The 14,182-nt window shown below is 38.4% G+C and overlaps 1 protein-coding gene across 1 annotated transcript in view; it reads left to right on the top strand.

The window, feature by feature from the left end:
- ptprjb.1 (protein tyrosine phosphatase receptor type Jb, tandem duplicate 1) overlaps positions 1–14,182 on the top strand; it is a 104,883-nt gene that overhangs the window by 86,681 nt on the left and 4,020 nt on the right. Inside the window, exons 14-26 of the mRNA XM_019361847.1 lie at positions 4,053–4,313; positions 6,545–6,805; positions 7,863–8,120; positions 8,420–8,569; positions 8,708–8,909; positions 9,252–9,373; positions 9,476–9,563; positions 9,672–9,716; positions 9,823–9,831; positions 9,934–10,021; positions 10,533–10,623; positions 10,882–10,958; positions 11,157–11,291. Coding sequence (XP_019217392.1) covers positions 4,053–4,313; positions 6,545–6,805; positions 7,863–8,120; positions 8,420–8,569; positions 8,708–8,909; positions 9,252–9,373; positions 9,476–9,563; positions 9,672–9,716; positions 9,823–9,831; positions 9,934–10,021; positions 10,533–10,623; positions 10,882–10,958; positions 11,157–11,291 — 1,787 coding nt within the window. The remainder of the gene's footprint in view (positions 1–4,052; positions 4,314–6,544; positions 6,806–7,862; positions 8,121–8,419; positions 8,570–8,707; positions 8,910–9,251; positions 9,374–9,475; positions 9,564–9,671; positions 9,717–9,822; positions 9,832–9,933; positions 10,022–10,532; positions 10,624–10,881; positions 10,959–11,156; positions 11,292–14,182) is intronic.

The raw sequence follows: 14,182 nt of genomic DNA, 5'->3' as shown, positions 1-14,182 counted from the left end.
TTTGGATGGAGCAGCTCTCATTTCTAGAAATATGGACAAATTTATTAAACCCCCCAAAATATGACTATCCAGAGTTGGGACCAGGAAGCAGAGTTGCAGTCTTACACGCCTCTCTGCAGCTTCTCTCCTCCTGCTACCCCCCCAAAAACCCATCTCCATTGAGACTGTGTCAGCTCCCAAAAAGACAAAAAACAAACCAAAAACCAGCAATAAACAACTTAAACATAAAAAATCACAAAGAAAGAACAATACAGTATCCACATCTGAACCAAAGAGTAAAACAGTGAAATGTGGATTATTAAATATTAGGTCTCTCTCCTCCAAGTCTCTGTTAGTACATGACTTCATAATTGATCAACAAATCGATTTACTCTGCCATACAGAAACCTGGTTGCAGCCGGATGATTATGTTAGTTTGAATGAATCAACACCCCCGAGTCATTCTAACTACCAGAAATCTCGAAGCACAGGCCGAGGGGGCGGTGTGGCAGCAATTTTTCACACCAGTCTATTAATTAACGAAAGACCAAGACAGACTTTTAATTCATTTGAAAGCCTGATGCTTAGCCTCGTCCACCCCAGCTGTAAAACTCAGAAACCAGTCTTACTTGTTATCATCTATCGTCCACCTGGGCCTTACACAGAGTTTCTCTCTGATTTCTCAGACTTTTTATCTGATTTAGTGCTCAGCTCAGATAAAATAATTATTGTGGGTGATTTTAACATCCATGTAGATGCTATAAATGACAGCCTCAACATGGCATTTAATCTGTTATTAGACTCAATTGGCTTCTCTCAAAATGTAAAAGAACCCACCCACCACTTTAATCACACTCTAGATCTTGTTTTAACGTATGGCATAGAAACAACATTTAACAGTGTTTCCTGAAAACCCTCTGCTGTCTGATCATTTCCTGATAACATTTACATTTACAATAATTGATTACACAGCAGTGGAGAGTAGACTTTATCAAAGTAGATGTCTTTCTGAAAGTGCTGTAACTAAGTGTAAGAATAGTATCCACCCACTGTTATCATCTTCAATGCCCTGTACCAACATAGAGCAGAGCAGCTATCTGAACGCTACTCCAACAGAGGTCGATTATCTTGTTAATAATTTTACCTCCTCACTACGTACGACTCTGGATACTGTAGCTCCTGTGAAAACTAAGGTCTCAAATCCGAAGTACCTGACTCCGTGGTATAATTCTCAAACACGTAGCCTAAAGCAGATAACTCGTAAGCTGGAGAGGAAATGGCGTGTCACAAATTTAGAGGATCATCATTTAGCCTGGAGAAATAGTTTGCTGCTTTATAAGAAAGCCCTCCGCAAAGCCAGAACATCTTACTATCATCACTGATTGAAGAAAATAAGAACAACCCCAGGTTTCTCTTCAGCACTGTAGCCAGGCTGACAAACAGTCAGAGCTCTACTGAGCCAACCATCCCTTTAATGTTAACTAGTAATGACTTCATGAACTTCTTCACAAATAAAATTTTTATCATTAGAGAAAAAATTACCAATAATCATCCCACAGATGTAATATTATCTACAGCTACTTTTAGTACCATCAATGTTAAGTTAGACTCTTTTTCTCCAATTGATCTTTCTGAGTTAACTTCAATAATTAATTCCTCCAAACCATCAACGTGTCTTTTAGACCCCATTCCTACAAAACTGCTCAAAGAAGTCCTGCCATTAATTAATGCTTCAATCTTAAATATGATCAACCTATCTCTAATAATCGGCTATGTACCACAGGCCTTCAAGGTGGCTGTAGTTAAACCTTTACTTAAAAAGCATCTCTAGACCCAGCAGTCTTAGCTAATTATAGGCCAATCTCCAACCTTCCTTTCATATCAAAAATCCTTGAAAGAGTAGTTGTCAAACAGCTAACAGATCATCTGCAGAGGAATGGCTTATTTGAAGCGTTTCAGTCAGGTTTCAGAGCTCAGCACAGCACAGAAACAGCTTTAGTGAAGGTTACAAATGATCTTCTTATGGCCTCTGACAGTGGACTCATCTCTGTGCTTGTCCTGCTAGACCTCAGTGCTGCGTTCGATACTGTTGACCATAATATCCTATTAGAGCGATTAGAACATGCTGTAGGTATTACAGGTACTGCACTGCAGTGGTTTGTATCATATCTATCTAATAGACTCCAATTTGTACATGTAAATGGAGAGTCCTCTTCAGACACTAAGGTCAATTATGGTGTTCCACAGGGTTCAGTGCTAGGACCAGTTCTATTTACATTATACATGCTTCCCTTAGGCAGCATCATTAGAAGACATAGCATAAATTTTCACTGCTATGCAGATGACACGCAGCTCTATCTATCCATGAAGCCAGGTATCACACACCAATTAGTTAAACTGCAGGAATGTCTTAAAGACATAAAGACCTGGATGGCCGCTAACTTTCTGCTTCTTAATTCAGATAAAACTGAGGTTATTGTACTCGGCCCTGAAAATCTTAGAAATATGGTATCTAAGCAGATTCTTACTCTGGATGGGATTACCTTGGCCTCCAGTAACACTGTGACAAACCTTGGAGTCATTTTTGACCAGGACATGTCCTTCAACGCACATATTAAACAAATATGTAAGACTGCTTTCTTCCATTTGCGCAACATCTCTAAAATTAGAAATATCCTGTCTCAGAGTGATGCTGAAAAACTAGTTCATGCATTTATTACTTCCAGGCTGGACTACTGTAATTCTTTATTATCAGGATGTCCTAAAAACTCGCTGAAAAGCCTTCAGCTGATCCAAAATGCTGCAGCAAGAGTCCTGACAGGGACTAGAAAGAGAGAGCATATTTCTCCTGTTTTGGCTTCCCTTCATTGGCTTCCTGTTAAATCCAGAATTGAATTCAAAATCCTGCTCCTCACATACAAGGTCTTAAATAATCAGGCCCCATCTTATCTTAATGACCTTGTAGTACCATATCACCCTATTAGAGCACTTCGCTCTTGCACTGCAGGCCTACTTGTTGTTCCTAGAGTATTTAAAAGTAGAATGGGAGGCAGAGCCTTCAGTTTTCAGGCCCCTCTTCAGTGGAACCAGCTTCCAGTTTGGATTCGGGAGACAGACACTATCTCTACTTTCAAGATTAGGCTTAAAACTTTCCTTTTTGCTAAAGCATATAGTTAGGGCTGGACCAGGTGACCCTGAATCCTCCCTTAGTTATGCTGCAATAGACGTAGGCTGCCGGGGATTCCCATGATGCATTGAGTTTTTCCCTTCCAGTCACCTTTCTCACTCACTATGTGCTAATAGACCTCGCTGCATCGAATCATATCTGTTATTAATCTCTGTTTCTCTTCCACAGCATGTCTTTCATCCTGTTTTCCTTCTTTCACCCCAACCGGTCGCAGCAGATGGCCGCCCCTCCCTGAGCCTGGTTCTGCTGGAGGTTTCTTCCTGTTAAAAGGGAGTTTTTCCTTCCCACTGTCGCCAAAGTGCTTGCTCATAGGGGGTCATATGATTGTTGGGTTTTTCTCTGTATTTATTATTGTGCTATCTACTGTACAATATAAAGCACCTTGAGGCGACTTTTGTTGTGATTTGGCGCTATATAAATAAAATTGAATTGAATTGAATTGAATAGATAACAGAACAGAAAGTGACGTAGCAACACTTTCTCTATACACAAGTAAGATGAAGAGTATGAAATTTGCTGGTGCAGGTGCTTGCACCCTGTACTGTGTCACTGTTTCATTTTTTATCTTTTAGTTTATTAGTTTTTTGTCTGTCGACTTTTGTTAATCATTTTTTGGCAGCTTCTTTTCTAATGAAGCAGAAAAAGAAAAAGAATTACTTATAATTTGTACATGAAGACTTCAGATGTGAAAAACACTTTATACATGAGTGACATGTTTTATTAGTCAACAGGCTCATTTTGATTGTTTCTTATTTTAATCAAATATCCTCTCAGGTTCTCCTTAATTCAGTCCTCTTGATTCTTACCTGTTGCAGTCACTACTTATTTGGTTGGATCAACATTTCTTTTGTTTTCTTGTTCATCCTCATGTACTCTCCACTCATAGAGCCTGAAGTAGTCACGAGTCTCTCTGCTGCTAATATTACAACATCATCTATCTTTGTGAGCTGGACTAAACCAGTGGGAAACAGCTCCTTCTATAAAGTACAGTGGACAGGTGGAGGAAGGAACTTCTCTGTAAATGTCTATGAGACGTCGTATAATATTGCTAACCTGACTGCTGGTGTCCAGTATGAAATAACTGTCACTGCAGTAGCTGGTGATGGTTATACTCAAGGACAGAGTGCTACTGTCACCAAGTACACAAGTAAGTCAGCATTTAAATGTTTTTCATACCGTGAATTAGTGACTGTATACTGAGGATACCTGGTAAAATAAGGAGTCTTCTATCCTCATAAGATAAGTTCAATTCAAAGGAAAGTAGAAGTAGTAATCCAGATGTAGAAGAAGAAGCCCTTTGAAGTGAGAAGGTTGGATCTCTCACCGATGTGTTCTCATATGAGAGTTGTAGTTGTGCTCACTCTGTGTTTGAGTAACAGCTCCAACAATGGTTTGCATTTCTTTTGTACGTCTAGTTTAGATCTTCCTCTGAACTTCCAGCTGCATGAAATGTTACAGGGTCAGCATGTTGCTGCTCGTGTGTTTTTACTGTAACTTTGAGACAGAGAAGACTTGAGCCGATTTTTTAATTGCAATGACTTCTCTCTTACAGAGCCTGAAGTAGACTTAGAGAGACTTAGAGCTTTTTATTGTCATTGTGCAGTTTCTTGCACAGCAAAATTGGGTAGCTGGACCACAAAGGTGGAGAAGTAAAAAAAAAAAGAGAAAACAATATACAACGAGGGTAAAATAAAAATAAAGCAATATGTATGTATACATATATACATATATGTGAGTGAACTATATACATGGTGTATGCATAAGAAACATTGAAACAAAAGCATTGTGGGGCTGTATACAAGGGCATGTAATAAATAAATAAGGGTGGAGGGGCTATGGTCATTTAGGGAGGGGATGGTAATTCCACTGAGACCTAAATATTCCACAAGACCAAAGATATTGAACGTGGACCAAAAATATTGCACAGAACATGGAAAGACTGAGATATTGCACATAGTTGATCAATAGCAGCGTCAGAGTGGATGTATTGGAGAAGTCTGTTCACACTCTTAGTTTGCATTAAGAGTTCTGACAGCCCACGGGAAGAAGCTGTTCTTTAGTCTGTTGGTTTTGCACCTGATGGATCTGAACCTTTTTCCAGAGTGCAGGATGTTGAAGAGGTGGTGGTTAGGGTGGAGGTGGTCCCTAATAATTGCTCTGGCTCTGGAGAGACCTCTTGAGCTGGCAATTAAGTCCAGGGAGGAGAGTGGACAGCCGATCAGCTTCTCTGCAGTTCTGATGACCCTCTGTAGTCTCTTCTTGTCAGCTGTTGTGCAACCAGCGTACCACACAGGGATGGCGTGCACCAGCACTCTCTCGATAGTGGCACGGTAGAAGGACACGAGGAGGTCAGTCTGCAGCCTGCTCCATCTCAAAACCCTCAAGAAATGGAGGCGCTGCTGGGCTTTCTTCACTAGGGCTGATGTGTTTGTGGACCAAGATAAGTCCTCAGATATGTGGGTGCCGAGGAACTTAAAGGAGGACACCCTCTCCACATAGTCACTATTTATGGATAGGGGAGGGGGGTCAGTTCTTGTTTTGCGGTAGTCCATGACCACTTCCTTTGTTTTCCTGGTGTTTGGGGTGAGGTTATTGTAGTTACACCATTCTGACAGTCGCTGGACCTCATCTCCGTAGGCGGTGTCATCATCGTTGGTGATGAGCCCCATCAGAGTGGTGTCGTCTGCAAATTTGATGATGATGTTGCAGGGGTGCGTGGGGGTGCAGTCACTGGTGTAGATGGTGTATAGGAGTGGACACAGCACACATCCCTGTGGTGAGCCAGTGCTGAGTGACAGGGTGGATGATCTCTGGTTGCCAACCTTGGCTGATTGTGAACAGTCTGTGAGGAAGTTTTTGATCCATGCACATGTGGAGGGGGGGAAGTTCAAGTTTACCAGAAAAGCACCAAAGTGGAGAGCATAGAGCCGCTGCGTTTGTGCGCCAAGTAGTCAGGTGACTCAGTGTTACTGCTTTCACAACGTCCTCTGTATCAGTGAAGTGGACTGAACCAGAGGGAAACAGCTCCTTCTATCTTGTAGAGTGGACAGATAGAACTTTAAATGAGAATCACAGCATGAATAACACATATATAACCATCAGTGCACTAACTGCTGGGGTGCAGTATACATTTAGAGTTAGTGCAGTGGCTGGTGATGAGCAAATTATGGGAGCTGCAGAGTTAATTTCACTGTATACACGTAAGAAATGCAGCAAATCACTATCTGAATGAATTTGTAATCGGTGTTTTTCAAATGTTGTCCCTTAGGGGTTCTTTACTAAATTTGCAGCATATTTGACGGTGTCATTTTCTAAAGGCTAAAATACATTTCGCTCTCAATTTTGTTATTTTTGCATTTGCCTCTCTGTAACTCACAGAACCCGAAACAGTGAAGGATCTTACTGTCAGTGAAATCAGGACATCCTCTATATTTCTGAATTGGACTGACCCACAGGGTGAAAGGTCATTCTATAGAGTAGAGTGGACAGATGGAACAATAAACATGAAAAAGACTGTGACTGAAGCTAAAGTAAATATCACTGAGCTGACTCCGGGAGTGAACTACACTTTCACTGTCACAGCAGTGGCTGGAGATGACAGAACAGAAAGTGACATGGCACAGATTTATCAATGCACAAGTAAGATGAATAATATAATTAAATGAAGATTTTTTCCTTCTTCTATTTCCTTCAGTTTTACTATCTTTTTTCAGTTCTCTGAAGTTACATCGCCTGTCAATATGCAAATGATTTATTTTTAGTTAACAGGCTGATCATTTGTGTTACACATTTGACTGACATGTCCTTTCATACCCCTCTTCATTTAGACTTCTTTTTTCTTATTTGTCACAGCCAGTGATCATTTTTCAGACTTTTTTATTCATCGTCATGTATTTACACTTTACTCACAGAGCCTGAAGTAATCAGGGATCTTACTGTCAGTGAAATCAGGACATCCTCTATATTTCTGAATTGGACTGACCCACAGGGTGAAAGGTCTTTATATAGAGTAGAGTGGACAGATGGAACAATAAAAAAACAATAAGACTGTCACTGAAGCTAAAGTAAATGTCACTGAGCTGACTCCTGGAGTGTGCTACACTTTCACTGTCACAGCAGTGGCTGGAGATGACAGAACAGAAAGTGACGTAGCAACACTTTCTAAATGCACAAGTAGTTTATTTGTTTTTTTGTCTGTCGACTTTTGTTAATCTTTTTTTGGCAGCTTCTTTTCTGTTTTTCATGCCCCCTTTTTAAACAATGTTATCTTTGAATCTATTTGATTCATCTTTGTTTGATTTTATTTCATTGCTGAAGGTGAAACAATTGCTCAGATATAGCATTTTCCTCACAGTTATGAAGTTGAATTAATTTTTTTATATTTACATGTTTGTTTTTTAAATCAGACTGATGTTAGCAGTGTCTTCTGAGGTTCCACTTCATTTAGTCCTCTTATATCTTTGTTTCCATAGTCAGTGGTCACTTTTCATAGCTTTCTTTGTCATCCTCATGCTTTCCACTCACAGAGCCTGAAGTAATCAGGGATCAAAACTTAAGCAAGATAATTAATTAAAAATGTTGTTCTTTAGATCTTTGATAGCAATGTGCTAACAATGCTCTACTTCAATAGAATTGACAGATTTATTCATTTGAAAATTCTGTTGTTTTTTTTCTTTATTTCTGTTTCATGCTACAGATGCAAGCCCAGTGACGATCTTAGGCTGTCAAGGTCCAAACAGCAAAAATGCACAAATCATCTTGTCATGTTCCAAACCCAGTGGCCAATACACTGGCTTCCAGATGACTGTAAATGGAAACAACATCACTAACAACTCTTGCAATTATACTATTTCTGGCCTTAACCACTATACTAACTATACTGTGACTGTAATAACTCTAAGCTGTGGAAATCCCAGCATTCCTGTGTATCGCGAGTGCTTGACAGGTATAACAGGTAAGCCTTTGTGCCTTACACAATCTAGAATAATATTAATGTACTTCAAAACTTGAGTTTGAGATACATAGAGAAGCCTTTTACAGAAAATACCAGTTATTAATCTAATCCTTTTTCCTTAATGGTGCTCAAAAACGTCTGTGGCTGCAAGAAATGCAAAAAGTTCCTGCCAAATTTTTGTAGGAGATATAATATCTCTCTCTCTCTCCATATATATATATATATATATATATATATATATATTTATACTTTTATATATTTATGTATACTTTTCTTTTTTACTTTCTTTTCTATCAAAGATCCGCCCATGCCCATGCCAGTAAGTTCTGCTAGCGTGGTGGAATCGATTGGTGTCACACACAATAGTTTCATACTACAGATTGATCCCGGGATGTTTAATGACTCTAATGGACCAATCAATCGTGTTGGGGTGCTGTTATCAAAGAATGGTAGGTTTTTCCTTCTATTTTCCTTGTCTGAACACAAAGGAGAGTAGTATTTGTTGTGCTGTTATAATCTGTTTGATTCACGTCAACTGTTTTTCTGTCAAAAGCCAGTTACTATTTTTGGTTTTTTTGTCTTTCCAGATGCCCCCTCTAATTGGAACCAATTTTTAAATCATACTTACAGTGACTGGAAAAAGGATAATGGCGCATACCTGGCTACAGTTGTAGTCAGACAAATACAACAGTCCCGCAGCAGGGAAGATCACCTGTTGATAGGAATAGGAAATGGATCCCAGTGGGAGGGCTACAGTAATGGTCCTCTGGATGCCAATGAAAAATACAGGTAAGAACACAAAAAAGTAATTATATATAGAAAAATTGCAAACACACAAAAATAACATTATTTGGTTATGAATTTGGACAATAACAATACAGAACAGTGTAATTATTATTAAAATCTCAGTAAGCTATGATTTTAATTTGATCTTTTTACTTGTGTTATACTAGTTTATACATGAACTGACTTTTTATAATTTTGGACACTTTAGAGTGACACTATATGCTAACTGTTCTAGAAAAGATTACAGTACAGTAATTGCTAAGAGAGGTTATAAACACAAAAAGATATTTGTATATACACAATCATTTTAAATCTTTTAAACGAGTGGTTTGTTTAATCCTGCAGCTATGCCATTGTATTATTCACCCAACTGAACCTGCAGCAACAAAAGCTTGTGGAGATTAGCGGTTCATTACTTTCAGTAATAGAAAGCCCTTCTTACACAGTTAAACTCCTGCAGGACCCAGGTACAGTATCACAGTATTGTTTGTTTGTTTTGCGTATGAGGTGATTTTATGAATGCCGATTCACATCTTTCTTCATTTCTCCAATTTTTCCAACCATTGTAGCTATCACTACTATTGCTGTTGCTGTATCAGTAGCAGTTTTTCTCATTCTCTTCAGTGCCCTCATCGGCTTTATTATCTACTGGAAAAGGTTTGCCACAGTCACCAGTGATAAAAAACATGTTAATTAAATATACATGTATATGAATAAATTCTAAATTTACAGTTTACATACTCTGTTTACATACAACTCCTGTAGGCTAGCCAAAAAAGAATCACCAGACATCCAGATTCAATCTTTAAGGTAGGATTTGTATTTTTATTATTTTGTTGTACTACATGTATGATATACTTAGACAACAATTGTTTCTCTAATTGCTACTTTGCCTTCTTTTTACATTTTTTTGTAGAGCCAAAGTGTAAGTACAAATTTTTTAACTCACAACATGAGCAGATCTTTCAAATGTTAATATTTTCCTGAACGAACCTTATCACTCTCGCTTAAACTTTGATTTGAGCAGAAGTGTGGCCGTGAGTGTGGAGGACTTTGAGGCTTATTACAAGAAGCAGAGAGCAGACTCCAACTGTGGCTTTGCAGAAGAATTTGAGGTAAATCACAAAAACTGAATATTCGTTGAATATTCGACTCTCGATTTGTAAATATGCTTATTCATAGTAAAACACTTTTATCTTGATTTCTAATTTTAACAATTTGTGTTCCAGACACACTCACCAGTGTCAGTATAACTGTAATAAATCAGACCTGGTACAGCTTTACAGTATTACTTGCAATGTTTCAGATTTTTCTTCCTGCTGTGACCAAACAAATTTCCCACGTGTGGGACTAATAAAGGTTATCTTATCTTATCTTATCTTATCTTATCTTATCTTATCTTATCTTATCTTTTTTTGCTGCCTAAAAAGAGACATCTTGGAGAGGTGCAACTGAAACAAAATCAAATGTAATCATTGTTACTGGAATGAGCCAAATTAATACTGAAATGTAATGTAAAAAGGCAAACGGAAAAAAGAAAAAGAAAATCTACCCAGAAAACGTTTCATTTGCGTCTCTGGTACTCTGCATGTAGCCAACTCTTTTTCTTTTTTTTGTATTTTAAAGGACCTGAAGGTTGTTGGCACAGCTCAGTCAAAGTTACATGCACTGAATGTGGAGAACAAGCCTAAGAATCGCTACAACAATGTGCTTCCATGTGAGTCACTTTAACAAATCCATCTCTGCTGCTTTGACCATAACATCCCCACTCATTGCCTGCCTTACAGCGTCTGCTACCATTTTCTCATTTTAGTTTGTGCCTTGAACCAAAAGATATTATGCATCTATTAATGCATAATGCAGTGTAGAAAATAATTTCTAATAATTTTTTAAATAATAATGCTCATTAGATCTCATTAGATTTCCCTTTAATTTCCTCTGTTACATTTCATTTACCCTCCGGTTCGCCTCCTAGATGACTCTTCTAGGGTGAAACTTTCAATTCTCCATGGAAGTCCGTCTGATGATTACATCAATGCTAACTACATGCCGGTGCGTACTGACACTTTTTAAAGCAGCTCTCTACCACAGTCATTTCAGCATCAGTAAACATCCTACTGAGCAACATAACTTCGCTTCTTGACATGCCATTGATTAAACATTTCCGCCTTCATGTAAACTCCACTTTGAAAAACATCTCAGAAAAATCCAACTGGCTGTTTGTGGTTGAGTTCACATTTTATTTGGCAGGGTTACAACTCGAGGAAGGAATTTATTGCAGCTCAAGGTCCTTTACCCACCACGGTCAACGATTTCTGGAGGATGATCTGGGAGAAGAATGTGCAGACTCTGGTCATGCTGACACGCTGTAATGAACAGGGACGAGTGAGTATGAACACAAACACCACAACTAGCAGGACAAGCATGTTTACACACACAGACACACACAATGTACTCCCTTATTTTAAAAAGAAAAATGTGCCTTAAGCAAAAGCATCTTATCCTAAATGACATCAATGACACTTTCTGTGATGGAATTCTTTACATCAGAAAAACTCTAACAAAAAATAGGAAAGAAAATTAGCAAGAACAGAAAAATCACTCAGCGAGCATAAATGTCTATCAAGGCAGCTCATTCGCTGGGCAGTAGTTACTTTTAAGGAAATATTATCATATATTTTATATATTTATTTTGTTTTCTTTGATCTTTTTAAATGTCTCCAAAGACGTGTGCAGACTTATTTGATCAACGAAATTCCATTATGATATACTCGATATAATTTTGAATATTATCATTATTATTATCATTATTACTATTATCATTATTATTATTATTATTATTATTATTGTATTTATGTGGCTATAGAGTATTAGGGCCACTGGAAAAAAAAAGTGGGAGTGTCTTTTTTTTCCCAGAATTCTGAGATTTGAGTCAGAAGTGCAAAAATTAAATCAGAATTCTTCTTTAAATACATCTGTAAAAATTGTTGTAACATAATGTGATATTCACCATATATCATTCCTTATATGCTTGTATGTTAATACAATACAAATAATAGCCAATATTATTTGTATTTGTCCACACAAACAATGGAAGGAAGAAACATAGTCTTAAATAAATATGGTTGTATTGCCACTTTGACCTTCAGCTCAATCTATTGAGCTTGAAGGAGACGTCAAAGGTCAATTCAATTCAATTCAATTCAATTTTATTTATATAGCGCCAAATCACAACAAAAGTCGCCTCAAGGCGCTTTATATTGTACAGTATACTCTATAATAACAGATACAGAGAAAAACCCAACAATCATGTGACCCCCTATGAGCAAGCACTTTGGCGACAGTGGGAAGGAAAAACTCCCTTTTAACAGGAAGAAACCTCCGGCAGAACCAGGCTCAGGGAGGGGCGGGGCCATCTGCTGCGACCGGTTGGAGTGAAAGAAGGAAAACAGGATAAAGACATGCTGTGGAAGAGAGACAGAGATTAATAACAGATATGATTCGATGCAGAGAGGTCTGTTAACACATAGTGAGTGAGAAAGGTGACTGGAAAGGAAAACTCAATGCATCATGGGAATCCCCCAGCAGCCTACACCTATTGCAGCATAACTAAGGGAGGATTCAGGGTCACCTGGTCCAGCCCTAACTATATGCTTTAGCAAAAAGGAAAGTTTTAAGCCTAATCTTAAAAGTAGAGATAGTGTCTGTCTCCTGAATCCAAACTGGAAGCTGGTTCCACAGAAGAGGGGCCTGAAAACTGAAGGCTCTGCCTCCCATTCTACTTTTAAATACTGTAGGAACAACAAGTAGGCCTGCAGTGTGAGAGCGAAGTGCTCTAATAGGGTGATATGGTACTACAAGGTCATTAAGATAAGATGGGGCCTGATTATTTAAGATCCTTGTATGTGAGGAGCAGGATTTTGAATTCAATTCTGGATTTAACAGGAAGCCAATGAAGGGAAGCCAAAACAGGAGAAATATGCTCTCTCTTTCTAGTCCCCGTCAGTACTCTTGCTACAACTAGTTTTTCAGCGTCACTCTGAGACAGGATATTTCTAATTTTAGAGATGTTGCGCAAATGGAAGAAAGCAGTCTTACATATTTGTTTAATATGTGCATTGAAGGACATGTCCTGGTCAAAAATGACTCCAAGGTTCCTCACAGTGTTACTGGAGGCCAAGGTAATGCCATCCAGAGTAAGAATCTAGTTAGATACCATGTTTCTAAGATTTTCAGGGCCGAGTACAATAACCTCAGTTTTATCTGAATAAAGAAGCAGAAAGTTAGCAGCCATCCAGGTCTTTATGTCTTTAAGACATTCCTGCAATTTAACTAATTGGTCTGTGATACCTGGCTTCATGGACAGATAGAGCTGCGTGTCATCAGCATAGCAGTGAAAATGTATACTATGTCTTCTAATGATGCTGCCTAAGGGAAGCATGTATAATGCAAACAGAATTGGTCCTAGCACTGAACCCTGTGGAACACCATAATTGACCTTAGTGGGTGAAGAGGACTCTCCATTTACATGTACAAATTGGAGTCTATTAGATAGATATGATACAAACCACTGCAGTGCAGTACCTGTAATACCTACAGCATGTTCGAATTGCTCTAATAGGATATTATGGTCAACAGTATCGAACGCAGCACTGAGGTCTAGCAGGACAAGCACAGAGATGAGTCCACTGTCAGAGGCCATAAGATCATTTGTAACCTTCACTAAAGCTGTTTCTGTGCTGTGATGAGCTCTGAAACCTGACTGAAACTCTTCAAATAAGCCATTCCTCTGCAGATGATCTGTTAGCTGTTTGACAACTACTCTTTCAAGGATTTTTGATATGAAAGGAAGGTTGGAGATTGGCCTATAATTAGCTAAGACTGCTGGGTCTAGAGATGGCTTTTTAAGTAAAGGTTTAACTACAGCCACCTTGAAGGCCTGTGGTACATAGCCGATTATTAGAGATAGGTTGATCATATTTAAGATTGGAGCATTAATTATTGGCAGGACTTCTTTGAGCAGTTTTGTAGGAATGGGGTCTAAAAGACACTAAAAGACAGTAATTATTGAAGTTAACTCAGAAAGATCAATTGGAGAAAAAAGAGTCTAACTTAATATCAATGGTACTAAAAAGCAGCTGTAGATAATATTACATCTGTGGGATGATTATTGGTCATTTTTTCTCTAATGATAAAAATTTTATTTGTGAAGAAGTTCATGAAGTCATGTGACAAACATTTAAAATCTTTATACAGTACTTCCTATATGCTGACCA

The sequence above is a fragment of the Oreochromis niloticus genome, linkage group LG7, assembly GCF_001858045.2.
Source record: "Oreochromis niloticus isolate F11D_XX linkage group LG7, O_niloticus_UMD_NMBU, whole genome shotgun sequence".
Lineage (NCBI taxonomy): Eukaryota > Metazoa > Chordata > Actinopteri > Cichliformes > Cichlidae > Oreochromis > Oreochromis niloticus.
Note: the sequence above shows the minus strand (reverse complement) of the source record. Positions and strands in the feature narration are given on the sequence as shown.